Genomic DNA, 13221 nt, shown 5'->3' on the forward strand with positions numbered 1-13221 from the left:
TAGGGCTGGCCATGGTGCATAGAGATGTGAGATGTCACATCTAAATGTAGCCAAACCATTCATGCTCTTGGCTGGAATCTCGCCTAGAATTATCATAACTGTCTCTATCGCTGTTGCTATTGTTTGAATCCTTTGGGGACTGTTACACCCACCCACGTTCCACGTGGTATTTATACGAGGTCTGTCCAGTCCCAAGAAACTCGGTTATCCAGCCCCATGCAGACTACTAGACCATTAGACGTCGGCCACTGCCCGCTCATTACTGGCCGTTGCTACATTGCTGTCCTGAATATGGATGGATAACTGGATCATTCGTCTGATAAAGTACAAATGACTAGTGATCATTGGTTCCAGCCAAGATATCATTCCATAACGGAAACGGTACTAGGTCGCGAGAAATGATAAATTGCCACTAATATAAACGCACACATGCCTCTCTATTTCATTATGCTCACCCGGTTCATGGTCGTAGCTCCATCTTGAGCTCATAAAGTCTAGTATATGATGATATTCATAACTCTAACAAACCGCTATCAAACCCTCTAAAAGCGGGTACCCTCGGCCATGGTTGCCGCCACCTGAGCCACGCGACTTGAGCCCCTAGATAAGGTTAAGCTATATAGAATAGATGGCATAACAGACAAAAATTTACATAACCCAAAGACAGATCAAGTCGATAACCTAGAGTATAAGAGGGGTGAGATAACGTTAAAAAAGAAACATGATAGTACGATGTCCTAGCATTTGCTTTGAGAAAGATAGGAAGTAGCCAATCAGTAGTGCAATATTCGCTCCGTGAGCCACTCAGAGCGGCGGGGGAGACTACCATCTAGTGTGATCTGCTCAGAAGTATAGTATGCATTGGCGGTAGAGAGCCACTAAAAGAACTTCTTCATAGACCAACACTTGGAAGTATGTATTATAGGAACCCAAAATTAAACACCCCAAAACTCCATTCTAACAAATTCAGTTTCCATGCAAACCCATTTTCGCTCAATGCATCCCAAATCCCAATAATCTATCTACACCCAATAAAAATCCCAGGCATCTAAATGCAGCGCCAAAAAAAAAAAAAAAAAAACACACACAGTCCCAAAACAAAACCTCAAACCAACTATTCCAAAACCCAACTAGGCATCTCACAATGACCCTTCTTTTGTACAGCAGCGTCGACACGCCACATCATTGTTCCAGACTCGATTCCATCGGTTGGAAGGCCACGTAAGGCCCATTCGGAAGTGTAGCATTTACCGTCCGGGTCCATGCGGTACTGGAGACAGCCTGCCGTTCGGGCACATTGTTCGGCACAGTCGTTGATGGATTTGGACTCGGATGGTCGAATCTCGGGGTCATGCTTGACTTCGTTTTTGGCAAAGTTGTTCCAGTTGTCGAGGTGGTCGGTGAGCATGGGGTGGACGAAGTTGCGGAAGATATCGCTGTATAAGAGGATGGTGTTGTTCTCCTAGAAGTGGAGACAGATGTTAGCACAACATAACGACTTCGAAGGAATTATTCTCTCTGAAGTGATACTCACATTTGCAAACCACCTCCGATCAAATTCATAAAAAAGCTCAATATCCGCGGGTGTCATATGGTGAAACGTCAAAGCAGGATAACACCACTGTGTCTTCCCAAATGCCTCACCCAACGCATCCTGTTCCCAAACCGACTGACTCGTAACATGCGGCCAGGACCAAGTCAAATCAACCCCGACCTGTCCCAGCGCCATCCCCAGCACACAATCCCCCGCCCACTGCGTCTCCGTCAAGTAATTCCACCGATCAACCTGCCCAGCATGATAATCCGCCACCGCATGCAGCGCCGCATGCGAAAGCACAAAACCCGACCCGCCATGCGCGAAAATCACCTCCCCAATCTGCATCTGATTGCCCAGATACAACTTCTCCGACGAATCAAACTGGTCCAACCAGGCGAGTAAATTCGGCCAGATGGTGTACGTATCAGCCTCGAGGAAGACGTACCACTGCATATCGGGACGATAGGCTCGTGCTTCTTGGATCATGGGGAGGAATTTCCATTTATCCAGTTTCCAGCCTGGGTTGTCGGACATGCCTGCTGCACTGTTGGCAACTTTTGTAAAGTCGGATTGGGTGAGAGCGTCACGGCCGCCGGCACGGGCTCGATTGTATAATGCGAAGTCGGAATTTGTTAGGAGCGATTCGCTGGTGTTACGGAAGACGTCGTGGGTGCGGATACCGGCGATGTCTTCTTCGAAATCGGATACGATGAGTTTGTTTGGGATACAGCGTAGTGTTGTGCGGAGATGCACTGGGACTTTGTCTTGGGCTTCTGTGATGCCCGTTTTCATGATCACTAGTACATTTTCGATGCCCGGAAGTGGGCGGCATGATTCCGATGTTGGTTTTTCTGTATTTGTTTCTTCAGGACTGGGTATAGACTCTGTTTCGTTGTTTTGTGTTGGATGGAGCTCTGGTTCGAGGATGACTTGTGCTTTTTGCGTGCCCAGATTGTTGTTTAGGTGCAGGAAGAGGAGGATGAGAGTGATTGGGGCCAGAATCGGTACCCATCGCCCATACCGGGCAGGTAGGGCGAGCATAGGTGCGGGGAGTGGGCGGGAGGAGATCGGAGGAGGGGAAGGAGATGATGAGCAAGAGGAAGAGAGAGAATGATGAAGAGAGTATTAGACCCTCGATCCTCCATGGCCCCAGGCAGAAGTGGAGAATCAAATACTGTACAAATGATAAAAAGATATGTCTCGCTCCGATCAGCTCCTTCCAGGAGGTCCCTTTAAATCAGAGCGAATGGTGTCAACTTTCAAGCGCTGAGCAGACCCAGTTGGTGGAGCCCTTGTTTTGGGGCGGCCTGGCTTGTTTGAGACTGGACATTGGCCAGACCTTTGCATGTGGCACTGCTCGTATTGACCAAGTCAGTAATGATCAGTAATGATAATGGTGGAACTGGGAACTGGAACTGGATTTGGACAGGTTCTGGTTTGCTGGTTATTCTTTTTTGTTGTTATCAGCGGCAAGAAATAAATATCACTCGGGACGGGATCAATCGGCATGGGGAGGGTTTGGGACACCAAAATCTCAATTGCAACGGAAAGCCCGGCCTAGATGCTGTGTTGTGCAGAGCATCCATCTGTGGTGTATCTTTAGCAAACATCCCACGAGCCTACAAGAGCCCCTGGAAAAAGCAGGCGAGAATCAATTCAGGTGGGTCGGACGATCAGTCAACTCTTCTGATGCCACTTCCAAGGTTTATTATTATCTTAAGGGGGGCTGGTGCTTGGAATTAGGGGGGTCTACATCCTTCAGAAAGAATCATGGCGTCATGGAAAGAGTTTAGGCAGGCGAATTTAGCAACACATATCAAGAGCTTAGTCCAAGTGATAGTTCGGCATGGGACTTGGCAACCCCATAGCCAAAGGTTGTTTTTAGGTGCTTATCTGGTCACGATGTCGATCGAATGGATCCTATCACAAAATAATGGAAAGCTACGCAGGCCGTACATGCCAATATTGTCCATATCGTGCCATTGAAGATCGAGTAGTAATGATCTGGGCCAGACTCTGTCGAGATGATCTGATGCCAAATACCTCCCCTCATAGGAATATCATGAGTATCCCGCATTCCACTTCCTATCTCATACACCATACGCCATCCAAAGCACACCATACAAAAGCACCTAAATGCGAAATGCGAAGAAAGAAGAAGATTTTGCAATTTTTGTTTGTCATTTCAGAGAAAAATTATATTCCTCTTGCTCTATCCGCCCAGCACTAAGACCAAGCGCGAGCCGCACACGGTATATGCCATGCACAATTCTTGAATTTCGTGATCGTCAAAAAAGATAGTATCACGACCGTACAAAAACCCCCGACCCCTCTCGTGCTCCTGCGTATCCACCCACCGAAAAGGAAAAAAGGGAAACAGAACTTTTGGGGTTCATTCCATTTAAGCCTCGGTGGTGACGCGGCCCTTGGCGTTGGTGACCTTAACACCGAGAGCCTTGGCCTTGGCGACGATCTCGACGCGCTTGCGGGAGGAAACGGCGTGGGCGATCCTTTAAAAAAAAAGAAAAAACCAATTAGTTTATGTTCATGCGTTTTCAGATCAAATCTGCAGTTGACGAGTCGACTGCTTTCTTTCAAGGTTGACATACTCGGCAGCGTAGGTGCGGTTGTGCATCAGGAGGAGCTCGACGTCCTTGGGGTTGTGGACGAGGAAAGCCTTGTGGCCGGAGGGCATCATGTGGCGGGTCTTCTTGTTGGAGCCATAACCGATCTTGGGCCTAGAATTGATCGGTCAATCATCGAGTTCACATGCGAGAAATCCAATCCAGATCTGGATCTAGAAAAGGTGATGGGAAGAATCGTACATGCGAATAACACCCTTGAAACGGCGACGGACGCAGTTATCAATACCCTTGGGCTTGCGCCACGAGGCACCGACACGCATAAAGCGGTCCGACTGGTGGCGGAAGAAGCGGTTGGTGTCTATTGCGAGCAACGTTAGCTCCGGGGTTCCATCCAATTATATGACATCGTGGTCGTAGAAGACGATTTGAGTCGAATGCCTGTGCGGATAACAATGCCCTTGGACCGAGTTGGGAGAATTTCGATATCCCTCATAAGACCACCAGAAATCTCGAAAACTTCACGATCAACCAGGATTTTCCACCTCTTCCTCATTTCAACAATCTTCTCAAAGTACCGGTCGGTCGAAGGGCGTTGCTATCCAGGCCAAAAGAGGGGGGTTGGGAGAATGGATACGGTCGGGCGATCGGGAACGTACGCTTCTTCACGATGGGGACATGCTTCTTTGCGGCGACCATCTTGATAGAAAAAAATTCGTCAGTATGTTGGAGCAGGATGGGATGACAGAGGATAGAAAGAGGCTCACTTTGGCGGTGTTGCAGGGTCTCGCCGGGCGTTGTAGAGTTGTCGATTCGGAACGTAGTCAATCTCGAAAACTTCGCACTGGCGCGGACGAGTGGGCGGTCCACACTAGTGCGCTTTGGGGGACTTTAGCGACAGTGGTGGTGCTTATGTCATCCATAGGGTTGATGGGGGTTAAGCCCTGCCAAGCCTTTCCTCTTTCGGATGTCATCCGTCCAGCTATGAAGTATAGACGGGATGATTGTACTCTCGACTTTTAATTTTTGATTGAAATAACATTGTTTTTGGAGACAAGAATTTTCTGATCTATTTAGCATAAAATGAGCCTAAATCTGGAAACGAAGCATCACTCGATCCCCCTTCTTCTCGCCACTCTGCAACATCTGCTCCAACACCTCCAGATCCGCCAACGCTTCCTCTGGCGACTGTCTCTTTGCAACAGAACCACCCTTGATAATAGATGTCGCAAATTCCGCAACTTCAGGACCAACACCCTTGCCATCAAACTCGATATGATGCTCCACCCCATTCACGGTAACACTGTCAAAGCACAACGTCACCACGCCCTTCTCACAAGCAAACTCGAAGACATTGTCATTAAAATCCGAGCCCCATGACAAGGAAATGACACCCGTAGCACCAGAAGCTGTTGAAACAACCGCGTCAGCAGTATCAACCGGCGGTAGGTAGTCCTTCAACTGTTGCGTCTGAGCCGAAACCGCAATCATATGGTCCGTAGACCCAAGGATCAAGCGGAGACCAGCGACCATATGCACGCCACCGTCCAAGAGGAATCCTCCTTGGTATTCTGGGATCTTACGCCAGAATGTCACTGGAGTGTTGGGTTAGATATTGTCTTGTCTCTTCCTTTGCCTTTCATCCAGGGCTGCTTAGGCCACTTACAGAAGTACTTGTTATCCTGCTTCACCAAACTGTGAACATTGACTCGGAAATGCCGGACCCGGCCCATCTCGCGGACCTTCTCGGCCGCGAACAAGAACTTGGTCATATACCGGAAGTTCTCGCCCACAGCCCAGATAACCTTACTAGAGTCAATGCTGGTCTGGTACCAATGCAGAAGCTCCCGGGCTGTAGCCACATCTTTGGCAATGGGCTTCTCTGAGAGGACATGTTTGCCTGCAAGGAGGGCCTTTTTGATAAACTCGGGCTGATTCAGGATTGGGAGACTTATTGTTCAATCAGTTCATACTCCGGATATCATCGGGATAGTTAATGCAATGGTTGCAGGACATACCCAATGAGTAAGGCGCCGATATCTGGACGTGCCAGTAGATCATCATAGGAATTTCCAGTACCAGAGTCGTCCGAGTAAAGGTCAACATCTGATGTCCCGTTCGCCAGAGTCTGGGCCGACTTCAAGGACCGGGAGTAGATGGCCTTGAGCTGCAGGTCGGTGGCAGCTTTAACTGCAGGCTACATCATACATTAGATTGGCCTCGTATCATAAAATAGGGATTGACATACCAAATGCTGCTCTTTGGCAAAATTGCCTATCGACGACGTCAGCCAAAGGTGCTATAGAGTCATGCTAGCTAAGGACGATGAAGCCAAGGTACTCACCACTCCCGATAATTGCCACTCCGATTGCCATATTTCAAAGTACCGAATTAGCTAGAGAGATAGAGAGAGAATTGTGACAAAGTGATAGGTAGAAGGAATCAGAGGTCTTTTACACTATCAGATGTCCATGCAGAACCTAGAGCATGCAGGGACCGAGTGGGGTTCTTAAGCCCACCAGATCTCGTTCCCATGTTTCCCACATTTCCACCTCACAGGCCTGGGAAGGTCCAACCTCAAGCCGACCGATCGGCGGCCGAGAGTTCGGCTTGCCTATTATTTCTCGGCTTGGCTGTGTATCTCTAGCCTCGGGCTAGTGGGCTGAAGTTATTCATGCTTGCAAATTTGAGTTTCTGACGGCAGTGTCTTTGGTATGCGAAATGCGATACCTCATACCTCGAGCCGTACAGCATGCATGACGCAAGAACTACACAGCAGAAACGTGATCTACGCAAATTCAGGCCAACGTCATGCAAGTCGAACCTCAAGACACATCTTCTCTCGACAAAGAACTCGAAAATGATCAGTTGCAATCTCAAGATTACGCAGCTACAATTCTCACATCAATTAGTCGCGAAAGACATGCCCATGACCCTCCCAATTATTCATTAGTACGCCAGAAAGAACCCGCAAACCCCAAGATGCTAATGGAATCATAAAAAGGTAAGAAAAACAAACCCTCCAAACCAGACGCCCAAGTTTCGTGTCCGTCATCAAGGGGGGATATAAGAGCCCAAGATCGTCCCAATCATAACGCAAAAAACCAAAAGCAAAACACAAGACACGGCCAAGCAGCGAAGACCTATACATTGACGAGAGCCTTCAACCTCTCGACCCGTGCCATCGCCTTCTCTAATCTCTCCAGTCGACTCCGCTTCTCGACATCCCGGCGCTCCAGCACCGCGACCCGTTCCTCCAGCTTTGCGCGCGCCTTGCGCTCCTGCGCGACCATCTCATTCGCTTGACTGAACAGTTGCACGGTCAGCTCTTCTAGCTCCGTGCTCGCCTGTGACAGCTGCGACTCGGCGGCCTTGCGCAAGCTCTGTTCACGGGTCAACGCATCCTGCAGTTCGGAGGCGTTGTCGCTGCTAGCGGGGGATGCCTGGTGCTGGAGCGGGGTTATAAGGGTCGTTGGAGTCATCGGGGGGAGCGGCAGGGGCAGAGGTACTGGTTGTAGGAGTGGCAGCGCTGCCGCGACGGTAGGGGAGGAAAGATGTCAAGGTGGATAGGCGGCTATGGGTTTGTTGCGAAGCTTGCGACGTCGCATCGGTGGCTTGGCTTGGTGACAGGGTGTTTGCGGTATGAGACGAAGATGAGGGTCGAGAGGAGTTACTCTGCGACCTTTCGTGGGAGAGTTGTGCGGAGCGCAAACGGCGCAGTTCGTCTTCGTAGTCGGCGATCTTGTTGGCTGTGAGACGGGCAAAGAGTCGGTCAGCGAAACATGGCCAGGCTAAACAGCCACGTAGGATTTGTTCGAGGTGAACTCTTAACAGGATTCAAACAGAGCCGATGCGCTTTGCGATCAACCTGCAAAGACGCTCCAGAATTATCTTCTCACTCACCAGTCACGGCCGCGCGCTCCGTCAAGGCCTGGACCTGCCCCTCCAACTCCTGGATCCGACGATGCGACTCCACGGCATCATGAGAGTCTGCGTTCGCTCCACAGGTCGGACACTGTTTCTCCTCGAGGGTCGGAACATTCTTCATCGCAGACGGGATTCCAACAAGTGTGGTAGTCGTGAACGTCGATGTGGTCGTAGTCGACATGATAACATGAGAGAGGGGGGGGTTGTTTACCCCGAGATCTCCACGGTGCAAGTGTCTGGCACGAGGGAAAGTCTGGGCGGGAAGAAAGAACTAAGGTACACAACCTGTACTTCACTAGAAAAAAGCCACGAGAGTCCTTCACGAGTAACTCCAAAGGCCAGCGGACCGGGGTTTATGAGGTTATGAGGGAGAAAATTCATGAAACACGACTCATTTCCATGCTGGGCTGGTCCTTTGAAGGGGGTTTCATTAACTCCACACTGCGCCACTGGGTTTCTTGCCGCGCCAGGGTACGAACGGGCTAGGGATTATGTCTCACCCTTCCACGGTTGTTTCGTAGTTATTGAGAGATCTTTTATATGGAGTATACGGAGTCCTAAGGCTAATATAAGTTGTTATCGTCTTGGTATTTTTTCAAGGTCTGCTCCCTCACTTTAGGCAAGTCGCTTATCGTTGATCCGCATGATCTCAAAACGGTTTTCCCTTTCCCCACCTATCCTCCGTAGCCTCCAGCCTCGGACATTACTCTGCAGCATACTTCCCCGTCCTCGGTAATAGACTTTAGTACCGAAGTCAAGTGAATGCTGAATGAGCACACGTCAAGTATATTTGTAAATATTTGCATCAAAGAACGAGTATCATATTCTTCTAGCATCTCACCGTTCATGAGTCTATGCACTGTTGTCTGCTCCTCGTGGGCCTATAACTCCCCTCTTAGGTCTAGTGTGGCCTATTTAAAGCCCTTACAGTGGCGAGTCTATCTATAGACGAAGGGCCTTTTCCTAACCTATCCCTGAGTCCCTGGCCTCGACCATACTGTACACAATAATGCGGGGAGCATCACTAGAAGGTTCAATGGTTCTCACCACCCCTTGTCTGAATATCAATAATCTACGAGGGGGCTAAATTGTCTCAACATAATCCTTCCACTGCAACTTTTGTCCTTCAGCCTGTGGAGCAATTAACACGAAACAACCTGCCCTGTACTTCTCTCGCTCCACTTCGTACACTCCCTATACCAACAAGAGTGATACTGTGACAATACTCGAAATAAGTGAGGAATCTGTCAATGAAGACTGCATTCAATCTATTCAAGAATCACGAGACATGACACATGAGTTCCATCATGACCCTCACGGGCAAGATGAAGTGACCAAATGGGAAGAGAAGAGATGCACGGAGATCCATGTGACGAAACTAGTTGAAGCGGAAAGTGGAGGAGGGAAGTAGACCGAAAAGGTAAAATCATCTAGCAGAACATCCAGACATGGTCATCGACAGCGTTGAGGCCAGGACAAGTTGCTCATAGCAATGACTTCGTCTCTCATTTCAGTCATTTCATATTCGCATAGTCTCGCCACTAGGAAACAATTAGAGAGACGAGGGGACGTGCTCATAAACGGGGACATCCAAAGTTCTGATGACTCCACACGCCCAACGCCCTGGAATGCTGCCGATACCCTAGTCTGCGGACAAGGCATGAACATAGCAAGACCCGTTCAGGGTCGATCATAGATTGGAGACACATAGAACAAGGAAAAAGGAAGGAAATCAGGGTAATCTTCATTTCGCATCGGCTGTCATGGTCATGGGCAGAAATCACACACGAGTCAAGACGCATGGGAATAATAGCTAGATAGCGAAACAGCGACATGACATTCAAAAACAGAAGGAAAACGGCGGGAGAAAACTTTTCATACTGCCAAAATCATCAGAGCGAGGACTAGATGTGTATCGGGAAGGCTAGCCCCCGATAGAAACAAGAGAAGAAATGGGGAAAGATCATGAACAGCAGGTGGGAAAAGGGCAAAGAAAGGAAGAACTGAGGATGGTCAGGGGGGTAAGACAGAACAACTACCGTCGTCAAAAGGCAGATGAAATGACGTTTAGTCATGGAAACCTAAGAAACCGAGGTCAAATTTCTCCTCACATAAGAAAAAAAACCATAAAGAAATCTGCGCCCAGTCCAGGTGCTTCCATAACAATTATCATTCGTCCGCTGTATGCATCAACAAACCATAGTTGAGAGGAAAAGACGGAGGTTGCGTGAGGGTATCCAAAGATCAATCAGAAACGACCACCACGACGACCACGCTTCTTGGTCGTATCAACAGTGCTCCATCCGTCATTATCAGCAGCAGGAGCCTCGGCAGTGCGCCAGCTACCATTAGTGGCGGCCTCCTTAGGGGTCTCCTCAGCGGCAGCAGCCGGGACTGCCGTCTCCTCAGTCTCCTTATCAGCGCTCGTGTTCGTCTCGTCCTCACCGGCCCGCCGGAGGATCTCAAAGTTGCCGCCACCCTTGGGGGGCTCAATGGCATCCTTGTTTGAATCCGTGCCGACCTTGGGCTCCTTCTTTTGCTTCTCGGCCTTCTCGGCCTTCTCGGCCTTGGCCTTGTCGTCGCTCTCCTTCTTCTGGCGGATAGCAAGCTGGCGGCGCTCCTCCACTTCACGCTCACGGGTAGCAGTGTCGATTGGGCGAGCGGCACCGAAGGGGCTGGCCTTGGAATCACCAGCGTCGGCAGCTGGTGTAGAGACGGCCTCGGAGACAGTGCGCTTCTGCAGGTTCAGTCTGGGGCGGGCGGCGGGAGCAACGGGAGAGGTGGGCTCCTTAGGGGCGGCATCGGGGCGCATCTTAGTGCGCCACTGGTTGTCCATGTCGGCAGCGGTAGGAGTGCGCTCCGGGCGATCAGGGCGGGGAGGGCGGGAACCATCCTGCGAACGTCCCTCACCCCAGGCAGGGGCGGCGCCATCGTTGTTGCGGGGGCGGCCACCTTCGCGGAAGCCAGCACCAGCTGGGGGAGAAAGGGGGCCCTTGCGCTCCCAGTTGCCAAAGTCGCGGAACTTTCCATCGGACTCGAAGTTGCTGCGGCGGCCACCACGCTCGCTCCCGGCGTCAGAAGCAGCATCCATATTGCGGCCGAAGCTGGAACGGTCAGGCACACGGCGCTCGGAGGGGGCGGGGGGAAGAGGGCCACGGCGGGTCCAGTCCATTTCGCGGGGGTCAGCGCGGGTACCCTCCTTGGCTATAAGTTCGTCAGTTATCTCCTCTGTTAGGCGCAAGCAATGAGATGGAATTTGCACTTACGAGGGTCGGCAACGCTGGTGCGGATAGTGCGGCCCATCAGGTTAGTGCCAGACAGGTCAAGGGCCTTTTGCAGACCAGCAACGGTCTCGAACTCAATGTAGCCAAAGCCCTTGGGGGTGTTAGTCTGTCTATCCTCCACAATTCGGACATTGGTGACACCGCAGTCGGCAAAGAGGTCGGTAACGTCGGCGGCAGTCGCTTCGAACGACAGGTTTCCGATGTGAGCAGTGAATGGGGGCTCAGTGGGAAGGTCGAGGGGCTCTCGAACGGCGTATCCGCCACGGGTCTCATATCCACGGCTCTCGAAACCACCACCACCACGGGCCTCACGGTCTATGTCAATGTTGTCAGATCTCGCGTCCATAATACTCCATCGTAGATATTGTGGAGAGTGCCATACCGAAACCACCGTTTCCATAGCCCATACCATAGGAGGGGCGCTCCCTTCTCTCAGCAGGCACTATTCATCTCGGTCAGCCGGATCCGTTATATCAAAGCGAAAGTCGTATCGTATCGTCGCGCGAAACATACCGTTGGCTATATATACGATGTCAGTAATTTGATCAGCAAAATTAGGAACGAGGTAATCGTTTGACTTACGCTGCTCCATGCCAGCCTCCTCAGACTCGTCAGCCCAGCTGAAATCACCGGAGGGCTCTAAACTCGGTCAGCCATACATCCAGATCCCTCTACAACTTTTTGGAAGTCTTCTCGGTCACTCACTGTCGACTCCCAGGAACTCCACCATGCTCATCTTTTGGCCCTTGGCCTTAGCGGGCGCTAGTGGGGAAATGGTCAGCAAAGATCGAACACAAAAACACAAATCACAGAGCCGGCCAGGACGAGGCTCTTCATCACCGTCGGCCAACCTGACCATCCCTGGCCACGGAAGTGGGGGTGAAACTCACCCATGATTGCGGTTGCGAGAGGTCAAGAAACGCGCCTGCGAAATTGTGCACGCTTCACACACGGAACGGTTGAGAGGGATAAGCGAAGAAAAAGTTCAAAGGACACCCGGGTGGTATTCCAGGAGTCAGTTGAATAAAGTATAAATGAGTTGGATGTCACGAAGGTCGAGGCGTGCAGATGAAAACTCCACCGTGGAAAAGTTGGTAGAGGGGAAGTCGGCAATCGGGACTGCACGATGTGGCCCGGGTTAGTTAATCCGTGATAATTTTTAGTGGTGCCGCTAGCCCAATCGGATCCCCCGCTGCCCGCAACAAACTTGAGTGGCATTTTTGGAAGTCGGTCAGGTCGCAAACTATGAGAATTGAAAAGACTTAGATTTGGTGTTTTACATTTCTCTCAATGGATCACGTCTTCAGTTATCTGTTATTTTACCGTGTTGGTGGAAATCGCTCTCTGTATTCCCTCTTCTCTCTGTAGCGAGTCTAACCCATTTAGGCTAAGTAGACCCTCAACACATTCATAGTCTAGATTGTTGCATGCTTGCAATTCAGCTTGGAACAAGATTCTTAGAAGCTGAATAGACTAGAAATGAGCAAATTTTACTTATTCTAAAAGTGTAACTCCAATTTTGAGATTCGTTCTTCTTGGTTCTGCGAATAGAAAGATGGAGGTGAGGTTAGTACTGTAGCGGGCTAGTAAACCCTCTGAGAAGAGAAACAAGAAACCCTTATGTCACTGATGTACATAGAAGAATAGAAGCCTCGAACATGACATACGGGATGACAACCTAGTATTGCAAGTTTTATGGTGATATATGTCGTCTCAAGTAGCTCTTTTTAGAAAGGCTACCTAATTCCACCCTGCTAAGAGGTTCACATTATTAGTACCTAGTTCGGGGAGGTATGTGGAGGGGTTCGGTAGAAATATATACTCGACGCAGGTCAGACATTCCATAATCTGAAATACAGCACAACTTCGTACCTATTGGCTATACCACATA

At 50.1% G+C, this 13221-nt stretch overlaps 5 protein-coding genes across 5 annotated transcripts; all 5 read right to left on the bottom strand.

Moving 5' to 3' along the window:
- Nucleotides 1-1114: 1114 nt before the first annotated feature.
- N7473_004821 (uncharacterized protein) lies at nucleotides 1115-2578 on the bottom strand (the record flags this gene model as incomplete). Its single annotated transcript, XM_057150761.1, has 2 exons — nucleotides 1115-1462; nucleotides 1535-2578. The coding sequence occupies 2 exons, from the start codon at nucleotides 2576-2578 to the stop codon at nucleotides 1115-1117; spliced, it is 1392 nt and encodes a 463-aa protein (XP_057010871.1).
- A 1360-nt stretch (nucleotides 2579-3938) lies between these two features.
- On the bottom strand, nucleotides 3939-4818 carry N7473_004822 (60S ribosomal protein eL32; the record flags this gene model as incomplete). The annotated part of the gene is made up of 4 exons (XM_057150762.1): nucleotides 3939-4047; nucleotides 4147-4275; nucleotides 4363-4480; nucleotides 4779-4818. The coding sequence occupies 4 exons, from the start codon at nucleotides 4816-4818 to the stop codon at nucleotides 3939-3941; spliced, it is 396 nt and encodes a 131-aa protein (XP_057010872.1).
- A 390-nt stretch (nucleotides 4819-5208) lies between these two features.
- Nucleotides 5209-6494, bottom strand: N7473_004823 (Gfo/Idh/MocA family protein; the record flags this gene model as incomplete). Its single annotated transcript, XM_057150763.1, has 5 exons — nucleotides 5209-5714; nucleotides 5786-6069; nucleotides 6138-6316; nucleotides 6368-6393; nucleotides 6464-6494. 5 exons carry the CDS (start codon nucleotides 6492-6494, stop codon nucleotides 5209-5211), a joined length of 1026 nt encoding a protein of 341 aa, XP_057010873.1.
- Nucleotides 6495-7262: 768 nt separating this feature from the next.
- N7473_004824 (uncharacterized protein) lies at nucleotides 7263-8534 on the bottom strand (the record flags this gene model as incomplete). The annotated part of the gene is made up of 3 exons (XM_057150764.1): nucleotides 8023-8534; nucleotides 7659-7868; nucleotides 7263-7627 (listed from the first exon to the last, which is right to left on the bottom strand). Exons 1-3 carry the CDS (start codon nucleotides 8225-8227, stop codon nucleotides 7263-7265), a joined length of 780 nt encoding a protein of 259 aa, XP_057010874.1. The 5' UTR covers nucleotides 8228-8534.
- Nucleotides 8535-10294: 1760 nt separating this feature from the next.
- On the bottom strand, nucleotides 10295-12224 carry N7473_004825 (translation initiation factor 4B; the record flags this gene model as incomplete). The annotated part of the gene is made up of 7 exons (XM_057150765.1): nucleotides 10295-11250; nucleotides 11313-11645; nucleotides 11713-11772; nucleotides 11844-11849; nucleotides 11913-11969; nucleotides 12036-12092; nucleotides 12221-12224. 7 exons carry the CDS (start codon nucleotides 12222-12224, stop codon nucleotides 10295-10297), a joined length of 1473 nt encoding a protein of 490 aa, XP_057010875.1.
- Between the last annotated feature and the right edge of the window lie 997 nt (nucleotides 12225-13221).

The sequence above is a fragment of the Penicillium subrubescens genome, assembly GCF_028828155.1.
Source record: "Penicillium subrubescens strain IBT 31985 chromosome Unknown utg000003l_segment0_segment0, whole genome shotgun sequence".
In the NCBI taxonomy this organism is placed as follows: domain Eukaryota; kingdom Fungi; phylum Ascomycota; class Eurotiomycetes; order Eurotiales; family Aspergillaceae; genus Penicillium; species Penicillium subrubescens.